Raw genomic sequence first — 13,853 nt, forward strand, 5'->3', positions numbered from 1 at the left:
CGGCGCTGGGGCATCATCGCTGCTCTCCCTGCGCGCCCTCAGAGCTGGGTTCCCAGGCGCCCAGCGGACCTGAACTCTGAGCCCTATTCCCAGTGAAGCCAGCCTGGGGGGGAGGGGGGGACGGCCAGGGGCGGCGAGGCGGCTGGGGGCCGGGCTCTGTGCGGGCGCCGGGGGCGAGGGCAGTGATGGAGGGCGGTGACGGGGCCGGGCGCTCAGGCGGCACATGAAGGGCTTCCTTAAGGAGATGCTAGCGGGCTCCCCGGGAGGCAAAGTGACAGCCGGGAGAGGAGGGGGAAGCGGGAAGGAAGAACCTCGGAATGACGCTCCCCGCCACCACCCACGCCCATCGCACACCCTTCGACCCCAGTGCTCCCAGAGCTTTAATAAGTTGGAGAAAAAAATCCAGAAAACATACAGATGAAATACTCGTTGGGGAGGATGTCCAGAATCTGGGGTGAAGTGGGGGGCAGTAGAGAAGATGAGTGAGTGGCTTTCAGTGGAAGAGACAGGAAAATGAACGCTGGGTGGAGAACACCATCAAGGACGGTCTGGGGTGGGTGTCAGTGGATGAGAGTGCAGGCCCAAGTCAATCCCTGTGTCCACCACAGCCCAGCAAGCCAGGCCTGCAGGTGCCCACACAGACACTTAGAAAAACTAAGGGGATTGGGAGGAAGAGGGAAGAACCATCTCAGTGAGAGATGTTTATGATCTTTTTGTAATTTTTATTTCTGCTGGGAATGGAGAGAGTGGAGAAGAAAATAAACCATCCTTTCCTCTTAGATCCTTTTTTATTTCTACATTTAAAAAAGAAAAGAAAAGGGTAAGACCCTGGAAACAAAGACAAGCCTGTTCACACACTCTAAGTGGCAGTAAGTGGAAATGATATAGATGGGTCCTGAAACCCAGGGCTCTGTCTCAGGCTCCCCTCTCATCTGACAAGACAGATCTGGGCATTGCCCTCGGAGGCTCCCAAACTTCCTCACCTGCCCTGCCCCTCCTAGCACCCAATGCCCTGTATTGGCTCCCACCCCAAGCGTCCATCAAACACTTTCATTCTCAGACCATCATCTTCCACAGAGAACACTTGCTGCTATTACTGGTTCTTTCTTTTCTGTCTCCCAAACTCACATCCTTCTTGCTCATCACCCACTCCCTTGACCATTCTCAATAAGAACACAGCAGATGAAGGGTTGATGCTGTTAACTGTCAGGACTTTGCCCTTCTGGTGTCCAGGAAATAGGAACTGTGAGTCCAATTCCTCCTCCAGGAAGGGGTAGGGCATGGAAGAACTGGGGGTGGGCGCTTTCTAGAAGATCATCGCGGGGAAGGGATCTGGCCCACACCAAGCGTCTGCTGCTCCATCAGGTAGACAGGGTAAGAATTGGGGCCCCCATCCTCCTCTGGGTCATTGTCCTCATGGTTGTGGACCAGTGCACCCCGTGTTCGAGTCATGTAGGAGACCTGGGATTGGGGGGAGAGAGGAGTGAGTATCATCTGCCATGCCATTTGCTTCCTCAACACCCTGCTCAGCCCTTTTCTATTCCCTGATCCTGACCTTCTGCTTGTTTCTTTTCCAAGATTCCATCCAAACTTGATCCTTATTGCAGCCTCTGATCCAATAGAGTCCCACATCTCTTCTCTAATTCCTTCTTCTGTCCTATTTCCCTTGTTCTATCAAATTTTGCCTCCTGTACACCCTTTTTGCTTATCCACAGCCTTCCCCCCATTTCTATATTTTATGTCCCATGCATCTATTTTCTTTCCTCATAATTTTCACCACCACTGCCCCTCTATTGCCACCCTCCCCCACCATGATTCTTCTGCTAGACTCGTTGCCCCCTCTAGTTCTGATCCATAACCTCTCCTCAGTTCCCTCGCCCATGGGTCCATCCCACTGGAGCATCCCTGTTCCTTACCAGGAAGATCAGGCCAAGGAACACCAAGAGGAGAATCACAGCCACCAGGACCACAATAACTATGGCCCATGCGGGGAATGAAGTACTGTCCCCCGTCTCTCCTGCATGAAGACCTCCCTGGGCACCGTCTTTGTTCTGGTAGGCTTGGCTCTGGTCGACTGGGGCTTCTGACATGATAGAACTCAGTTTCATGCTGGAAGTGGGCAGGGTAGACGAGCCAGTGGGCACCTGACCAGTTTTATTTGGACCAGAAGTGGAAGAACTGATAGATTTGTCTCCTGTGACCTTGACTGGAGGCCATGTAGTCTCTATGGAAGCTGTGGTTCTTCCTGGGTTTTCTGTACGCTCTGCTGGGATTGGTGTGGCCCTCCCTTTGGCAGATGTGGTCTTCTTTGTGTGTACTACAGCCTGTCCTGAGGCTCCTGTGGTTGGCTCTGTGGCTGCTGTACTGTGTTGCCCATGGTCTGTAGGCATTGCTGGGGCTTTTGTGATCTTCCCATGGGCCAATGTGCTCTGTTGAACAAGGGTCGATATGCTGTGTTGATCATGGGCTGATGTGCTGTGTTGAACACGGGCTGATGTGCTGTGTTGATCATGGTCTGTAGGCATTACTGAGGCTCTTGTGATCTTCTCATGGGCCGATGTGCTGTGTTGAACTTGATGTGATGTGCTGTGTTGATCATGGTCTGTAGGCATTTCTGGAGCTCTTGTGATCTTATGAGCTGATGTGCTGTGTTGAACATGGGCCGATATGCTGTGTTGATCATGGTCTGTAGGCATTGCTGCGGCTCTTGTGATCGTCTCATGAGCTGATGTGCTGTGTTGAACATAGGCTGATGTGCTGTGTTGCTCGTGGTTTGTAGGCATTGCTGGGGCTCTTGTGATCTTCTCATGAACTGATGTGCTGTGTTGATCATAGGCCAAGGTGCTCTGTTGAACATGGGCTGATGTGCTGTGTTGATCATGGTCTGTAGGCATTTCTGGGGCTCTTGTGATCTTCTCATGAGCTGATGTGCTGTGTTGATCATAGGCCAAGGTGCTCTGTTGAACATGGGCTGATGTGCTGTGTTGCCTGTGGTTTGTAGGCATTTCTGGGGCTCTTGTGATCGTCTCATGAGCTGATGTGCTCTGTTGAACATGGGCTGATGTGCTGTGTTGATCATGGTCGGTAGGCATTACTGAGGCTCTTGTGATCTTCTCATGAGCTGATGTGCTGTGTTGATCATAGGCCAAGGTGCTCTGTTGAACATGGGCTGATGTGCTGTGTTGATCATGGTCTGTAAGCATTCCTGAGGCTCTTGTGATCTTCTCATGAGCTGATGTGCTCTGTTGAACATGGGCTGATGTGCTGTGTTGATCATGATCTGTAGGCATTGCTGGGGCTCTTGTGATCATCTCATGAGCTGATGTGCTCTGTTGAACATGGGCTGATGTGCTGTGTTGATCATGGTCTGTAGGCATTGCTGGGGCTCTTGTGATCTTCTCATGAGCTGATGTGCTGTGCTGAACATGGGCTGATGTGCTGTGTTGCCTGTGGTCTGTAGACATTTCTGGGGCTCTTGTGATCTTCTCATGAGCTGATGTGCTGTGTTGATCATAGACTAAAGTGCTCTGTTGAACATGGGCTGATGTGCTGTGTTGCCTGTGGTTTGTAGGCATTTCTGGGGCTCTTGTGATCTTCTCATGAGCTGATGTGCTCTGTTGAACATGGGCTGATGTGCTGTGTTGATCATGGTCGGTAGGCATTACTGAGGCTCTTGTGATCTTCTCATGAGCTGATGTGCTGTGTTGATCATAGGCCAAGGTGCTCTGTTGAACATGGGCTGATGTGCTGTGTTGATCATGGTCTGTAGGCATTGCTGAGGCTCTTGTGATCTTCTCATGAGCTGATGTGCTCTGTTGAACATGGGCTGATGTGCTATGTTGATCATGGTCTGTAGGCATTGCTGGGGCTCTTGTGATCTTCTCATGAGCTGATGTGCTGTGTTGATCATAGACTAAAGTGCTCTGTTGAACATGGGCTGATGTGCTGTGTTGCTTGTGGTTTGTAGGCATTTCTGGGGCTCTTGTGATCGTCTCATGAGCTGATGTGCTCTGTTGAACATGGGCTGATGTGCTGTGTTGATCATGGTCGGTAGGCATTACTGAGGCTCTTGTGATCTTCTCATGAGCTGATGTGCTGTGTTGATCATAGGCAAAGGTGCTCTGTTGAACATGGGCTGATGTGCTGTGTTGATCATGGTCTGTAGGCATTGCTGAGGCTCTTGTGATCTTCTCATGAGCTGATGTGCTCTGTTGAACATGGGCTGATGTGCTATGTTGATCATGGTCTGTAGGCATTGCTGGGGCTCTTGTGATCTTCTCATGAGCTGATGGGCTGTGTTGATCATGGTCTGTAGGCATTGCTGAGGCTCTTGTGATCTTCTCATGAGCTGATGTGCTGTGTTGATCATGGTCTGTAGGCATTGCTGAGGCTCTTGTGATCTTCTCATGAGCTGATGTGCTCTGTTGAACATGGGCTGATGTGCTGTGTTGATCATGGTCTTTAGGCATTTCTGGGGCTCTTGTGATCTTCTCATGAGCTGATGGACTGTGTTGATCATGGTCTGTAGGCATTGCTGAGGCTCTTGTGATCTTCTCATGAGCTGCTGTTCTGTGTTGATCATAGGCCAAGGTGCTCTGTTGAACATGGGCCGATGTGCTGTGTTGATCATGGTCTGTAGGCATTGCTAGGGCTCTTGTGATAGTCTCATGAGCTGATGTGCTGTGTTGAACATGGGCTGATGTGCTGTGTTGTCTGTGGTCTGTAGGCATCTGTAGGGCTCTTGTAGTCTTCACATGGGTTGAAATTGTGTCTTTTGCTTGTTCTGTAGTCTTTATCAGAGTCTTATCTGAGGCAACTATAGTTGTGTAATTAGCTACTGTATGATCCTCAACACTTTCTTTTCCTTCTGTGGTACCTGTTGCCTTAAATGATGCCTTATATGTTGTGCTTTTTTCTGAGGAAGATGTGGGTTTTTTGTCGATCTCTGAATTGACTGAATGGTAGGTAAGAGTTATGGTACTTTTACTGTCTAAGGTACTGATGGTATTTTCCAAAGGTGTAGTTTGGGGGTGATTTCTTGTTCCTGTTGCTGTGCTGGTTTTGGAGGTAGAACATGTTGTTTTGCTCTTGGGTTTTGGGGTTGGATAGTTTGCATTGGACAATTTTTTATGAGTGATATCGGATTTAGCAGAGCGTCCATTCCGGACAATTGGGTCTTTTCCTTGATTGCTAGGGTTTTGTTCAGAAGTGGGAGGAGGTTCGTGATGCTTTGTAGAGTTTTTGGAGTTATCTATTGGTTTGTGAATTGGCCTGAAATTGTGTGTGGCATTGCAATGGTGTTTGGGCTGATGGGTTTCTGTAGATTTAGGGTGGTCTGGACTACTATGTCTTAAATGAAGAGCAGTGTGGTGAGAGGGAATACTGTAAACAAGGTTTGGAGCAGGAGGGGATAAATGGTCAGATGTTGGGGATTCACCAGTGTTCTGAAGTTCTTGAAGTGTGGTAGCACCTGTAAAGGGAGAGAGTCAAGTAAGAAACTTCCTCCACGTTCTTCCCTGTTTCGCTGCCCACCTCCGTCTCTAGGGGTCCATTTATTACCCCAGATATATCTCCCCATCCAGTCACCTCAGAAAACTATGATATCTAATCCCCATCCTCACCTCCAGTCTCTGAACCTGTTTTCAGGTTGTGCCTTCAGCAAGGACGTTACCTCCCCACTTCTCCACCTCTACTCCCCAATTCTGAAGTTTAGATCTTTCTAGCTTTATAGCATTTTTCCTGATCCTTTCAAGCAGATAAGATCTAGCTTCACCTCAGTGCTAACACTTTGTGTGAATTACTCACCTGCCATGCTAGTTGTGTGTGCCTATCCACCTCTCCCATGCCCTGCCTATCAAACCATAAATCTGAGAACAGATACTGATGGGCATTTTGCTGCACACATGCTCCTTGGGGGTTTATATGGTACTTATGGAATGGAGTTCCCTTTCCATGACAGAGCTGAGAAGAAAGGAAATAAATATCAGAATCTTAGTTTTTCCATAACATTCCACGTCCATCCCAAATGTAACAGCATGAGAGGCTGAGGTCAGACTCTGGCAGAAATTCCCACAAGTATTAGTAAGTAAGCACAGGTGATGAGTGAGAGAAGGATTAAAAAAGGAATGGAAGGAACTTTCATCTTGATGACAGAGTTTGGTCTGGGTGAAGGGAAGTAGAAGAGATGGCTCAACCTCTAGTTCCTTCACTGGAGGCTCCTCTTAGAAGCTCACAGTGGAAGCCTCTGGGAAGATGAAGGTAGCACTCTTTAAGGAAAAGATATCTGCTCAGGGTCCTGAGAGGAGTGAGAGAGGCGGCTGGATTCTGGGAGAAGCTGACTATGTTTAAGGACAGGGTGTGAGGGAAAACACCCTATCAATGAACAGATATGGGCCTTAATTCCATGAAAAGCAACCATGGGGACAGAGGAGATGTCTCTGAGTGAGAGCCAGGAGATCGCCAAGGAATGAGAGATAGTGTTGTTACATAACCAAGATTTCCAGCTCTGTTAGCTCAAGGCGGCAACCAGAACCTGGACCCATTCCCAGTCAGGGGAAGCCACAGTCCACCCAGCTCCCCGCTGACAAGGACAGTTGGGGGCTAGGGAACTCAGTCCTTGAAAGAAATGTGGGTGGGAGGAGAAGGGGGAGGTAGAGAAGCCCAAGTCCCTGAAGGGACTGGAGGCTGGGGCGCGAGAGGGCTGGACAGTCAGGCCATCCCCTCACTGTGCCGGCCCTTCTCCCACTCCCTCGGCTGCCATGGCCCTCATTCGCTGGACACCTTCTCGGGGCCAGGCCTCCGCGCTTGCCTCACAGACATTCTCTGTCTGGATTCTCCTCCGATTTCCCAGCTCCCCTCAAGGCACCTTAGGAGCTGTCTACTTCCCTATTCACAGCCAAGAAACTTGAATGTCGTGGAGAAATGGTGACTTTCACACGATCCCCGACAACAGCAACGGACAATCTTTCTTTTTTTAAATCCTCACCCAAGGATATATTTTCATTGATTTGAGAGGGAGTGAAAAGGAGAGAGAGAGAGAGAGAGAGAGAGAGAGAGAGAGAGAGAGAGAGAGAGAGAGATTGATCTGCTGCCTCCCATACGCACCCCAACTTGAGAACAAACCCACCTAGGAATCAGACCCACAACCTTTTGGTGTCCGGGATGACGTGCAAGAAACTGAGCCACCTGGCCGGGCACCAACCTTTACTTGACCATCGACTGTGAAACAGGCAGGCCCTACACATGAGTACATGTACTAACTCATTTACTTTTCACAACAACCCTTTGTTACTCTCCCCTTTTATATATGAGTAAACAAGGAGGTTAAGTAATCCCTCCAAGAACCCTCAGCAAGTAAGAGGCTGAGCCAGAATGGAATCCATTCTGGGCTCCTGGTGCCCAGGCCACGCTCGCACCTGTAGGTCAGCCTAGTCCCGGGACGCAGGACGAGTGCAGCCCTCAGCGGGAACCTGAAGGATGCTGTTCTATTTGCTTATTTCATCTTCACCACAACCCTGTGAGGCAGGCGCGTGACCTTGTGGTCTGGCAGCGAAGGAAGGAGCTTCAAAGAGATTAAGTAATTGGCAAAGTCAGGCTGCTCCCTACACCCCAGGTGCTTCCAAAGGAGATGAGGTGGATAAATGCCCGAGCAGTGGGTGAACAAGTGGGCGCGGCACAGCGCGGCAGCCCCACCGCCACCCCCCACGCCGGAGCCCAGGCTGGGTCCCGCCCCGGCCCGCTTGGTGTCCTTGCTCAGGTTGCCGGATGCTCTGAAGCGCCGAGTCCCCAGCTGCCTGCACCAGATGCCGCTGCCGCAGCTGCAGCTCCGTGTGAGGACGAGGGCGTGTGCAGTGCAGCAGCTCTTTACAGTTTGTTGAATCTGAATTTCAGTCTTTGAAACAGTCTCACACTGTTTCCCGCCTGGCGCGGGCCGAGCTCTCAGCCCTGCACCCTGGGTCTCTCTGGCACCGCTCTGTGCGCCTGAGCCGGTGCGGGGCCGCCCGGGTTTGATCAAGAGGCGTTCACCACTTCCTGACAGACGCCGCGCCGTGTAATTCCCACAGTGGCGGGCGTTTTGTTTGTTTGTTCACCGGCGTCCCCAGCCTAGAGCAATGCTGATCCTCAGAGTCCCTTCATAAATACTTGTTGGATGGATGAACGAGAGGATATTCTGCGACTGATGGGCTCTCCAGAAGCCTTGTCAGAACCCTTTCCTTTGCACAGCGAGGGAAAAACAAACAGCTGTGGGCCCAGCGGCTGTGCTGTGCGGCCCTGAGCCGGAGCGGAGTGGCGGAGGCCGCCGGGGCCACGGAGCCGCGGCGCCGCAGTGCGGGACTGGCCTCGGACAACCACATCATGGACGCGGTCCGTGTCCCACAGCAGTGGAGCCAGCGGCCGACACTCGGGCCCTCAAACGGCGGCTCCATTTACAGCGGTGGAAGCCCCGGGGCTCCTTTGCCCTGGGCCCACCACGGGGCAAATCAGACTGAACCCCGGACAGGCTGACCTCTCTTCCCCCACCACTGGGCAACTGCTTCCCTGGGAAGCGCGCAGGGTGTGGTGCTCGGTTCGCTGGCAGCACAGAGGCCGGAGAGGGCTGCTCCGTTATGTGGCTTTTCTTTTTAACATTTTTATTGATCAGAGAGGAAGGGAGAGAAAGAGAGAGCTAGAAACATCAGTGATGAGAGAGAATCATTGATCGGCTGCCTCCTGCACATCCCACACTGGGAATCGAGCTCACAACCCAGGCATGTGCCCTTGGCTGGAATCGAACTTGGGACCCTTCAGTCTGCAGACCGACGCTCTATCCACTGAGCCAAACCAGCCAGGGCTGTTCACGAGTTTGACAGGAAGGTGGGCGGCGCCCGATAGCGCACACCCAGGCAGCGTTTCCGCTGCTTCTTGCTGTCCTGCCCTCCGTTTGCAGTCATGCGGGGGAGTGCGTGTTCAGGTGTCTACATGGCCCCACTACGTGACCTAAAACATAGACACACTAACACGGCGCTGAAGGGAAGTACACCCGAATGGTTGCCCGGTGCATTTCCTGTGACTAGAAAGTATTAGGAGAGATGTTCTTTCTAACCTTTTCTATTTCTTGGTTGCTAGGCAGCACATATTGTTTTTGTCGTAGAAATGAAATCAGATAGTGTCCTGTTGGAGTCTCCCAGGACGCCAGCCCCGCTAGTCTCCCCTCAGAGGTGGCGCCTCTCCGCTCTCATGGAAGGTCTGTGGCTGCACCCCGCAGGCTCTGGGGCCCTGGGGTCCAGCTACCTGTGTGGGCAGTGACTGGTCCCGTGGATAAATGGCTCCAGCCACCCCCCTCCCCCCTCTGCTGGACCTCATTGCTCACATGCATTTCACCCGGCGGGGCCTCGAGCCCCCGCTGCTCACCACCCTCGCTCTGTCTGCAGGTCCAGCCGCCCTTGCCTTGCCCACCGCCAGCCATCGCCAGGCCCACCACCCACCGGGTGCCCCACTTTGGAATTCGGATAGCGAGTCTGCCCTGTGCCTGTCCTGTGCCCCAGAGTAAATGTCCCTCAGAAGTGACCGGGCTGGAGTTGATTCCCGATTCGTCCCCTTCTGCCCCTCCAGGCACAGCAGGAGGGGGAGCAGAGCAGGTGGCAGCCCCACGGGAAAGGGACAGGGACATGGAGATTGGGGCTGACAGTGGCTCTGTCCCTGACCCTCGGAGCAGGAGGAAGCCATCAAGCCAGGACACAGGCGAAGGCACTGCCGAGACCTGGCAGAGGACCCCGTCCCCGCTCCCGCCCTGGCCTCCCGGCCCCAGCCTCATATCACCTGGGTCACACTGGGAAGAAGTAGTTGCTGCCTGCTCTGCCCAGATCCTGCCCCAGCAGCCGGGCAGCCAGACTCAGTTTCCCCGCCCTGGGGAACAGCAGCGGGACCACCCCTCTGCTAAGGGGAGTCTCAGTTATTATGGCAGATCGGCCTGTGGAGGCCCCAGGGACCGCCCCGTCCAGCCGCCCCGTGTCTGGCATCCCCTCCCTGGGTTCAGTCACAGAGCTGTTTCCCACCTGAGTGAAATGGGGGTGGCCACTCTGTCTCACAGGGTCTGCTAAGCTCGTCCAGGCTCCTGTCCTGATGGGAGCCCTGGGTGCTTCCCAGCGCTAAAGTGGGGACAAAACCCAGCCCCTGCCGATGCCGTGAGGGCTCCATGACGCACGGCCAGGCAGCTGCTCCCCCATGGATGTGGGGCTGAGCACACGCGCCCGGGTCGGGACGGAACCAGGTCAGCACAGAACGGGACTCTCGGGACAAGTGCAGCCTGTGCCCAGGCGGCGGGCAGTGCAGCCTCACTGCGCAACGTGCTGCCATCACCCACCTCCGGGTTTGGGGGGGATGACGGGAGAGGAAGCTCCCGGGCGCCCGTGAGCTCCTTGCACAGCGCGGGGCAGGCCAGGTGCCCGCAGCCCACAGACTGGCAGAAGCCCTCCGGTGGCTGCGGGGAGCAGGGGGCCGGTGGGTTCATGGCCAGTGCGCCCTCGGCCGCCAAGGCGCGCAGCCTGGACGACGGGCCGTGGCCCAGCCCTCCCACTGCACGTTCACCGGCTGCTGGTTTCTCTGATTGCTCATTCGGCCCCAAAACACAAGCAACCCGTCTCCACCTCTGCCCTGTGCGATGGCGGCGCCTGTGCCTCTGAGGGCGTCTTACCTGCCTCCTGAGCAGCGAGGAGGAAGAGGAGGCAGCTGCCGAGGCCGAAGCCAAAGCGGACACCGTGGGCCGGGCGGGCCATGTCGCAGAGGGTGGGCTGCTTGAGGCCGAGGGCTGGGATCCCCTCACCTTATACAGGGCCAGGTTTGACGTCATGGGGGCAGGGGCCCCTCAGGCCTAAACCTTAAACAAACAGAGCCGCCCCACCCCACAGGGCTGCCTGATAAGGAGACCGCAGCTACTGGTGAGGGAGCCAGGAGCCTGGGCCCCTGCCCCAGGCCTGGATCTGGGGAAGGAAAAGGAACTGGGAGGGAGATGGCTGGCCTCACCCCCTGCAGGGATCTGGGGAGGGGGAGCAGGTGACAGGGTCCAGGACTGGGTTCTGGCTGGGACGGGGCAGGGAGATTCAAATTCTGGTTCTTTGCCACCTTTGCCTTCTGTCCCCGGCGGGCGCCAGCCCAGCTCCCCACGCCCCTTGCTCACATAGACCACTCTCGGCCTGGGTGGAGTTGCCCGAGCAGTCAGGGAAAAGAGCAAAGGCGGGGCGCCCCACACAGGCCAGTGTGAGGCAAGGTGCCTGCAGGTGCCCTGAGAGGACAGCATGTGGAGACAGCGGGGCAGCGACAGGGAAGAGCAGACACAGACTGGGACCAGGACAGGGCCAGGCCACCCAGAGGCCCCTCTCCCACCTCATCCACCCCACAGAAACGCAGACCCTCAGGCAAGGGCCCCCCAGTGTCCCCCTTCTCTCCCTCCTGGTCCTGTGCCTGAAGCAAGCGTTAGCTCAGAGACTGGCCAAACTCATCCACTGGCCCCCAAGTGGCAGGGCCCGGGGCTGGGGTGGGGCTGGAAGAGAGGCGCAGCGGCGTCCGGGATCTCAGCCCCCGCTCCCTGTGCTCCCTGTGCTCCCTGTGGGTCTCCTCTCATGGAAGCAGCACCAGCTTGCCCAGTGCCAGGCACGGTGCCTGGCTCACAGCAATCAGTAAGTGTTCAGTGGGCGGAACGGAGCAGAAGCCGGGGCTGGGCACTGCCCTTGTTGGGAAGGAGCACAGGCACACGGAGCTGAGAGGACCAGGCCCGAGAGGGCAAGAGGCAGGGCCTGGCAGCACGGCTCACGGGGCCTGAGGATCGACCATGTGAATTCCTCCCATTACGTGGCGTGACTAGTCCCTAAGCCCTGGGCAGGGCTGGAATGGGTGGGAAGAGGAGAGCAGGCCAATTGCTCATTAATGTGATTAGTGGGAGATTAATGAGGCTCCATGGCATCCGGCCAAGACTGGCTCCTCAGAACCGGCCATGCCCGCAGCAGGAGGGGGCCCTGGGGCAGACACAGGGCCCTGGGCTCCGCTGCCCTGCAGCAGCCCTCCCCAGGGGCCCAGGACGGCAGCTTGGCCCCCCCACCCCACCCCAGGGACATTAGGCAGCCTCGTCATGCCTGCGGGGGCTGCTGCCGGCCGCGAGTGGGCAGTCAGATGCTGCTAAACGTCCCATAATGCGCCCCCATCTCCACACCAAAGAACTCTCCAGTCCCCGCGTCAGCAGTGCCAGGGGGGTCTCGTTGTGTAAATAAACATCCCCCCTTTTTAACCACAATCTCCCCGAGGACCCAGGCACTGGGGCAGAGGAGCCAGGATGGAGGGGCTGTGTCTGAGCTAGGCTGAGGCGCTGGCCCAAGACAGCCCTGCCGGCCTGAGCGCTCCGTGCACTGAGTTAGGCGCTGAGCTCTGAGGTCAGCAGCACCAGCCCATTTTACAGGTGAAACACCCTCCGACCTGCCAAAGGCCACTCAGCTGGTCAGCGGCAGAGGCCGGACGTGGCTGGTACCTGCCAGGCGGCAAAGCCACGTACTCGGGCAAAGGTACAGAGGCTGGGACCGCTGGAGGGACGCCCCTTCCCTCAGCAGAAACGGGTCCAGCACCCACCCCACTCATCCAGGGGTCACCACAGGCGGGATCCTCACTGCCCAGAGAAGAGAATCGGGGGCTTGGGACAGCCAGGAGCCAGGCCCAGGGGCTCCATATGGAAGGAGATATGAAGGGAACCCCCTCGTGTGTCTTGGGGACCCAAGTGAGGTGCCCTCAGCTGCAGCAGCTCTGGTAGTTGGGGGAGAGGGTGGGCTGGGGAGAAAGGTGCGCAATGACTCAGCGAGACTGTCTCGTGCTGGTCCTTCCCTCCTGGGGAGAGCCCTGCGACGGAGGCGGGCGGTGGGTTGGGGACCTGGGAGCCCGCCCACAGGAACAGGCCCACTTGGCGTGCATGGAAGCGAGGTACTGTTTAAAAACATTTTCTCAATTATCCCCCAAATGTCTTTTTTATTGAGAATACATAGGTTTATGACATTATATTAGTTTCAGTTGTACAGCATCACAATTCCACTTCCGTTAATGCTGCATCACGCCCCACCAGAAGTCGTTTCCATCCTCCACCCGAGAGACCCCCTTCCCGGGACCTCCCCTCTGGAAACCGCCAGCCTGTGGTCTGCCCCCAGGAGGCTGTTTCTGTCTTATCTGTTTGTTCACTGGCTTTGGTGTGTTTTCTCTATGAGTCTGTCTCGGAGAGGAAGACGGGAGGCCAGGGGAGGGCTGCTTGCTCTCCCAGCCCCTCCCTTCACTTGACCGAGAAGCGCTGGCCGGCGACCTCGTGGTGGCCGCCGTACGGGGTCACAGAGCCACAGCCACACCCCACACTCATCTCTTTCCGGAACTGGCAGGCCTGCGAGGTGAGGCGATAGGGTGGGTTAGCCGAGGGCCCAGGAGCGTGACTGCTGCCTCCCTCCACAGCCCTGGCCCTCAGGGCTGCCCTTCCAGCAACAATAGGAATGCTAAGAAGCAGGCTCCCATGGAGCCACTTGTGCCCAGCACCTAGCGCTTTCTGTGCGTGAGCCATGTCATCCTGCACAGCCCTTTGTTGTAGCCCTTAAGTATTACCCAGCAGTAATGTGAACCTGGAGCACAGAGAGGTTAAGTAACTTGCACCAGGTCACCCAGCTATAATGTCAGAGCAGGATTCAAACTGTGGTTCACACAGCTGATTCTTCACGGCCAAGAGCTGAGTTCAGCGCCTTTGTGAGCTGGTCAGCCTCTACCACTCCCCCGCCTTCTGTCAGTGGTCCCCAGCCCCTGCCTGCCTGGCCAGTGTTTCCTCCCAGCCACCAGCCGGGCTTTCTTTTCTCCTTGCTCTG

The 13,853-nt window shown here is 55.5% G+C and overlaps 1 protein-coding gene across 1 annotated transcript; it reads right to left on the reverse strand.

Annotated features, from left to right (window-relative positions):
* Window positions 1–839: 839 nt before the first annotated feature.
* On the reverse strand, window positions 840–5,812 carry MUCL3 (mucin like 3). Its single transcript, XM_036356265.1, has 3 exons — window positions 5,806–5,812; window positions 1,917–5,470; window positions 840–1,461 (listed from the first exon to the last, which is right to left on the reverse strand). The coding sequence occupies exons 1-3, from the start codon at window positions 5,810–5,812 to the stop codon at window positions 1,315–1,317; spliced, it is 3,708 nt and encodes a 1,235-aa protein (XP_036212158.1). The 3' UTR covers window positions 840–1,314.
* Between the last annotated feature and the right edge of the window lie 8,041 nt (window positions 5,813–13,853).

Source organism: Myotis myotis, unplaced genomic scaffold (assembly GCF_014108235.1).
Source record: "Myotis myotis isolate mMyoMyo1 unplaced genomic scaffold, mMyoMyo1.p scaffold_m19_p_26, whole genome shotgun sequence".
Taxonomy (NCBI): domain Eukaryota; kingdom Metazoa; phylum Chordata; class Mammalia; order Chiroptera; family Vespertilionidae; genus Myotis; species Myotis myotis.

What these genes read in the sequence shown, in the direction of transcription:
- MUCL3 (XM_036356265.1), bottom strand. An exon ending in TCCTTGGCCTGATCTTCCTG is followed by an intron (nt 1,462 to 1,916) that starts GTAAGGAACAGG and finishes CCCCAATCCCAG; the next exon opens with GTCTCCTACATGACTCGAAC.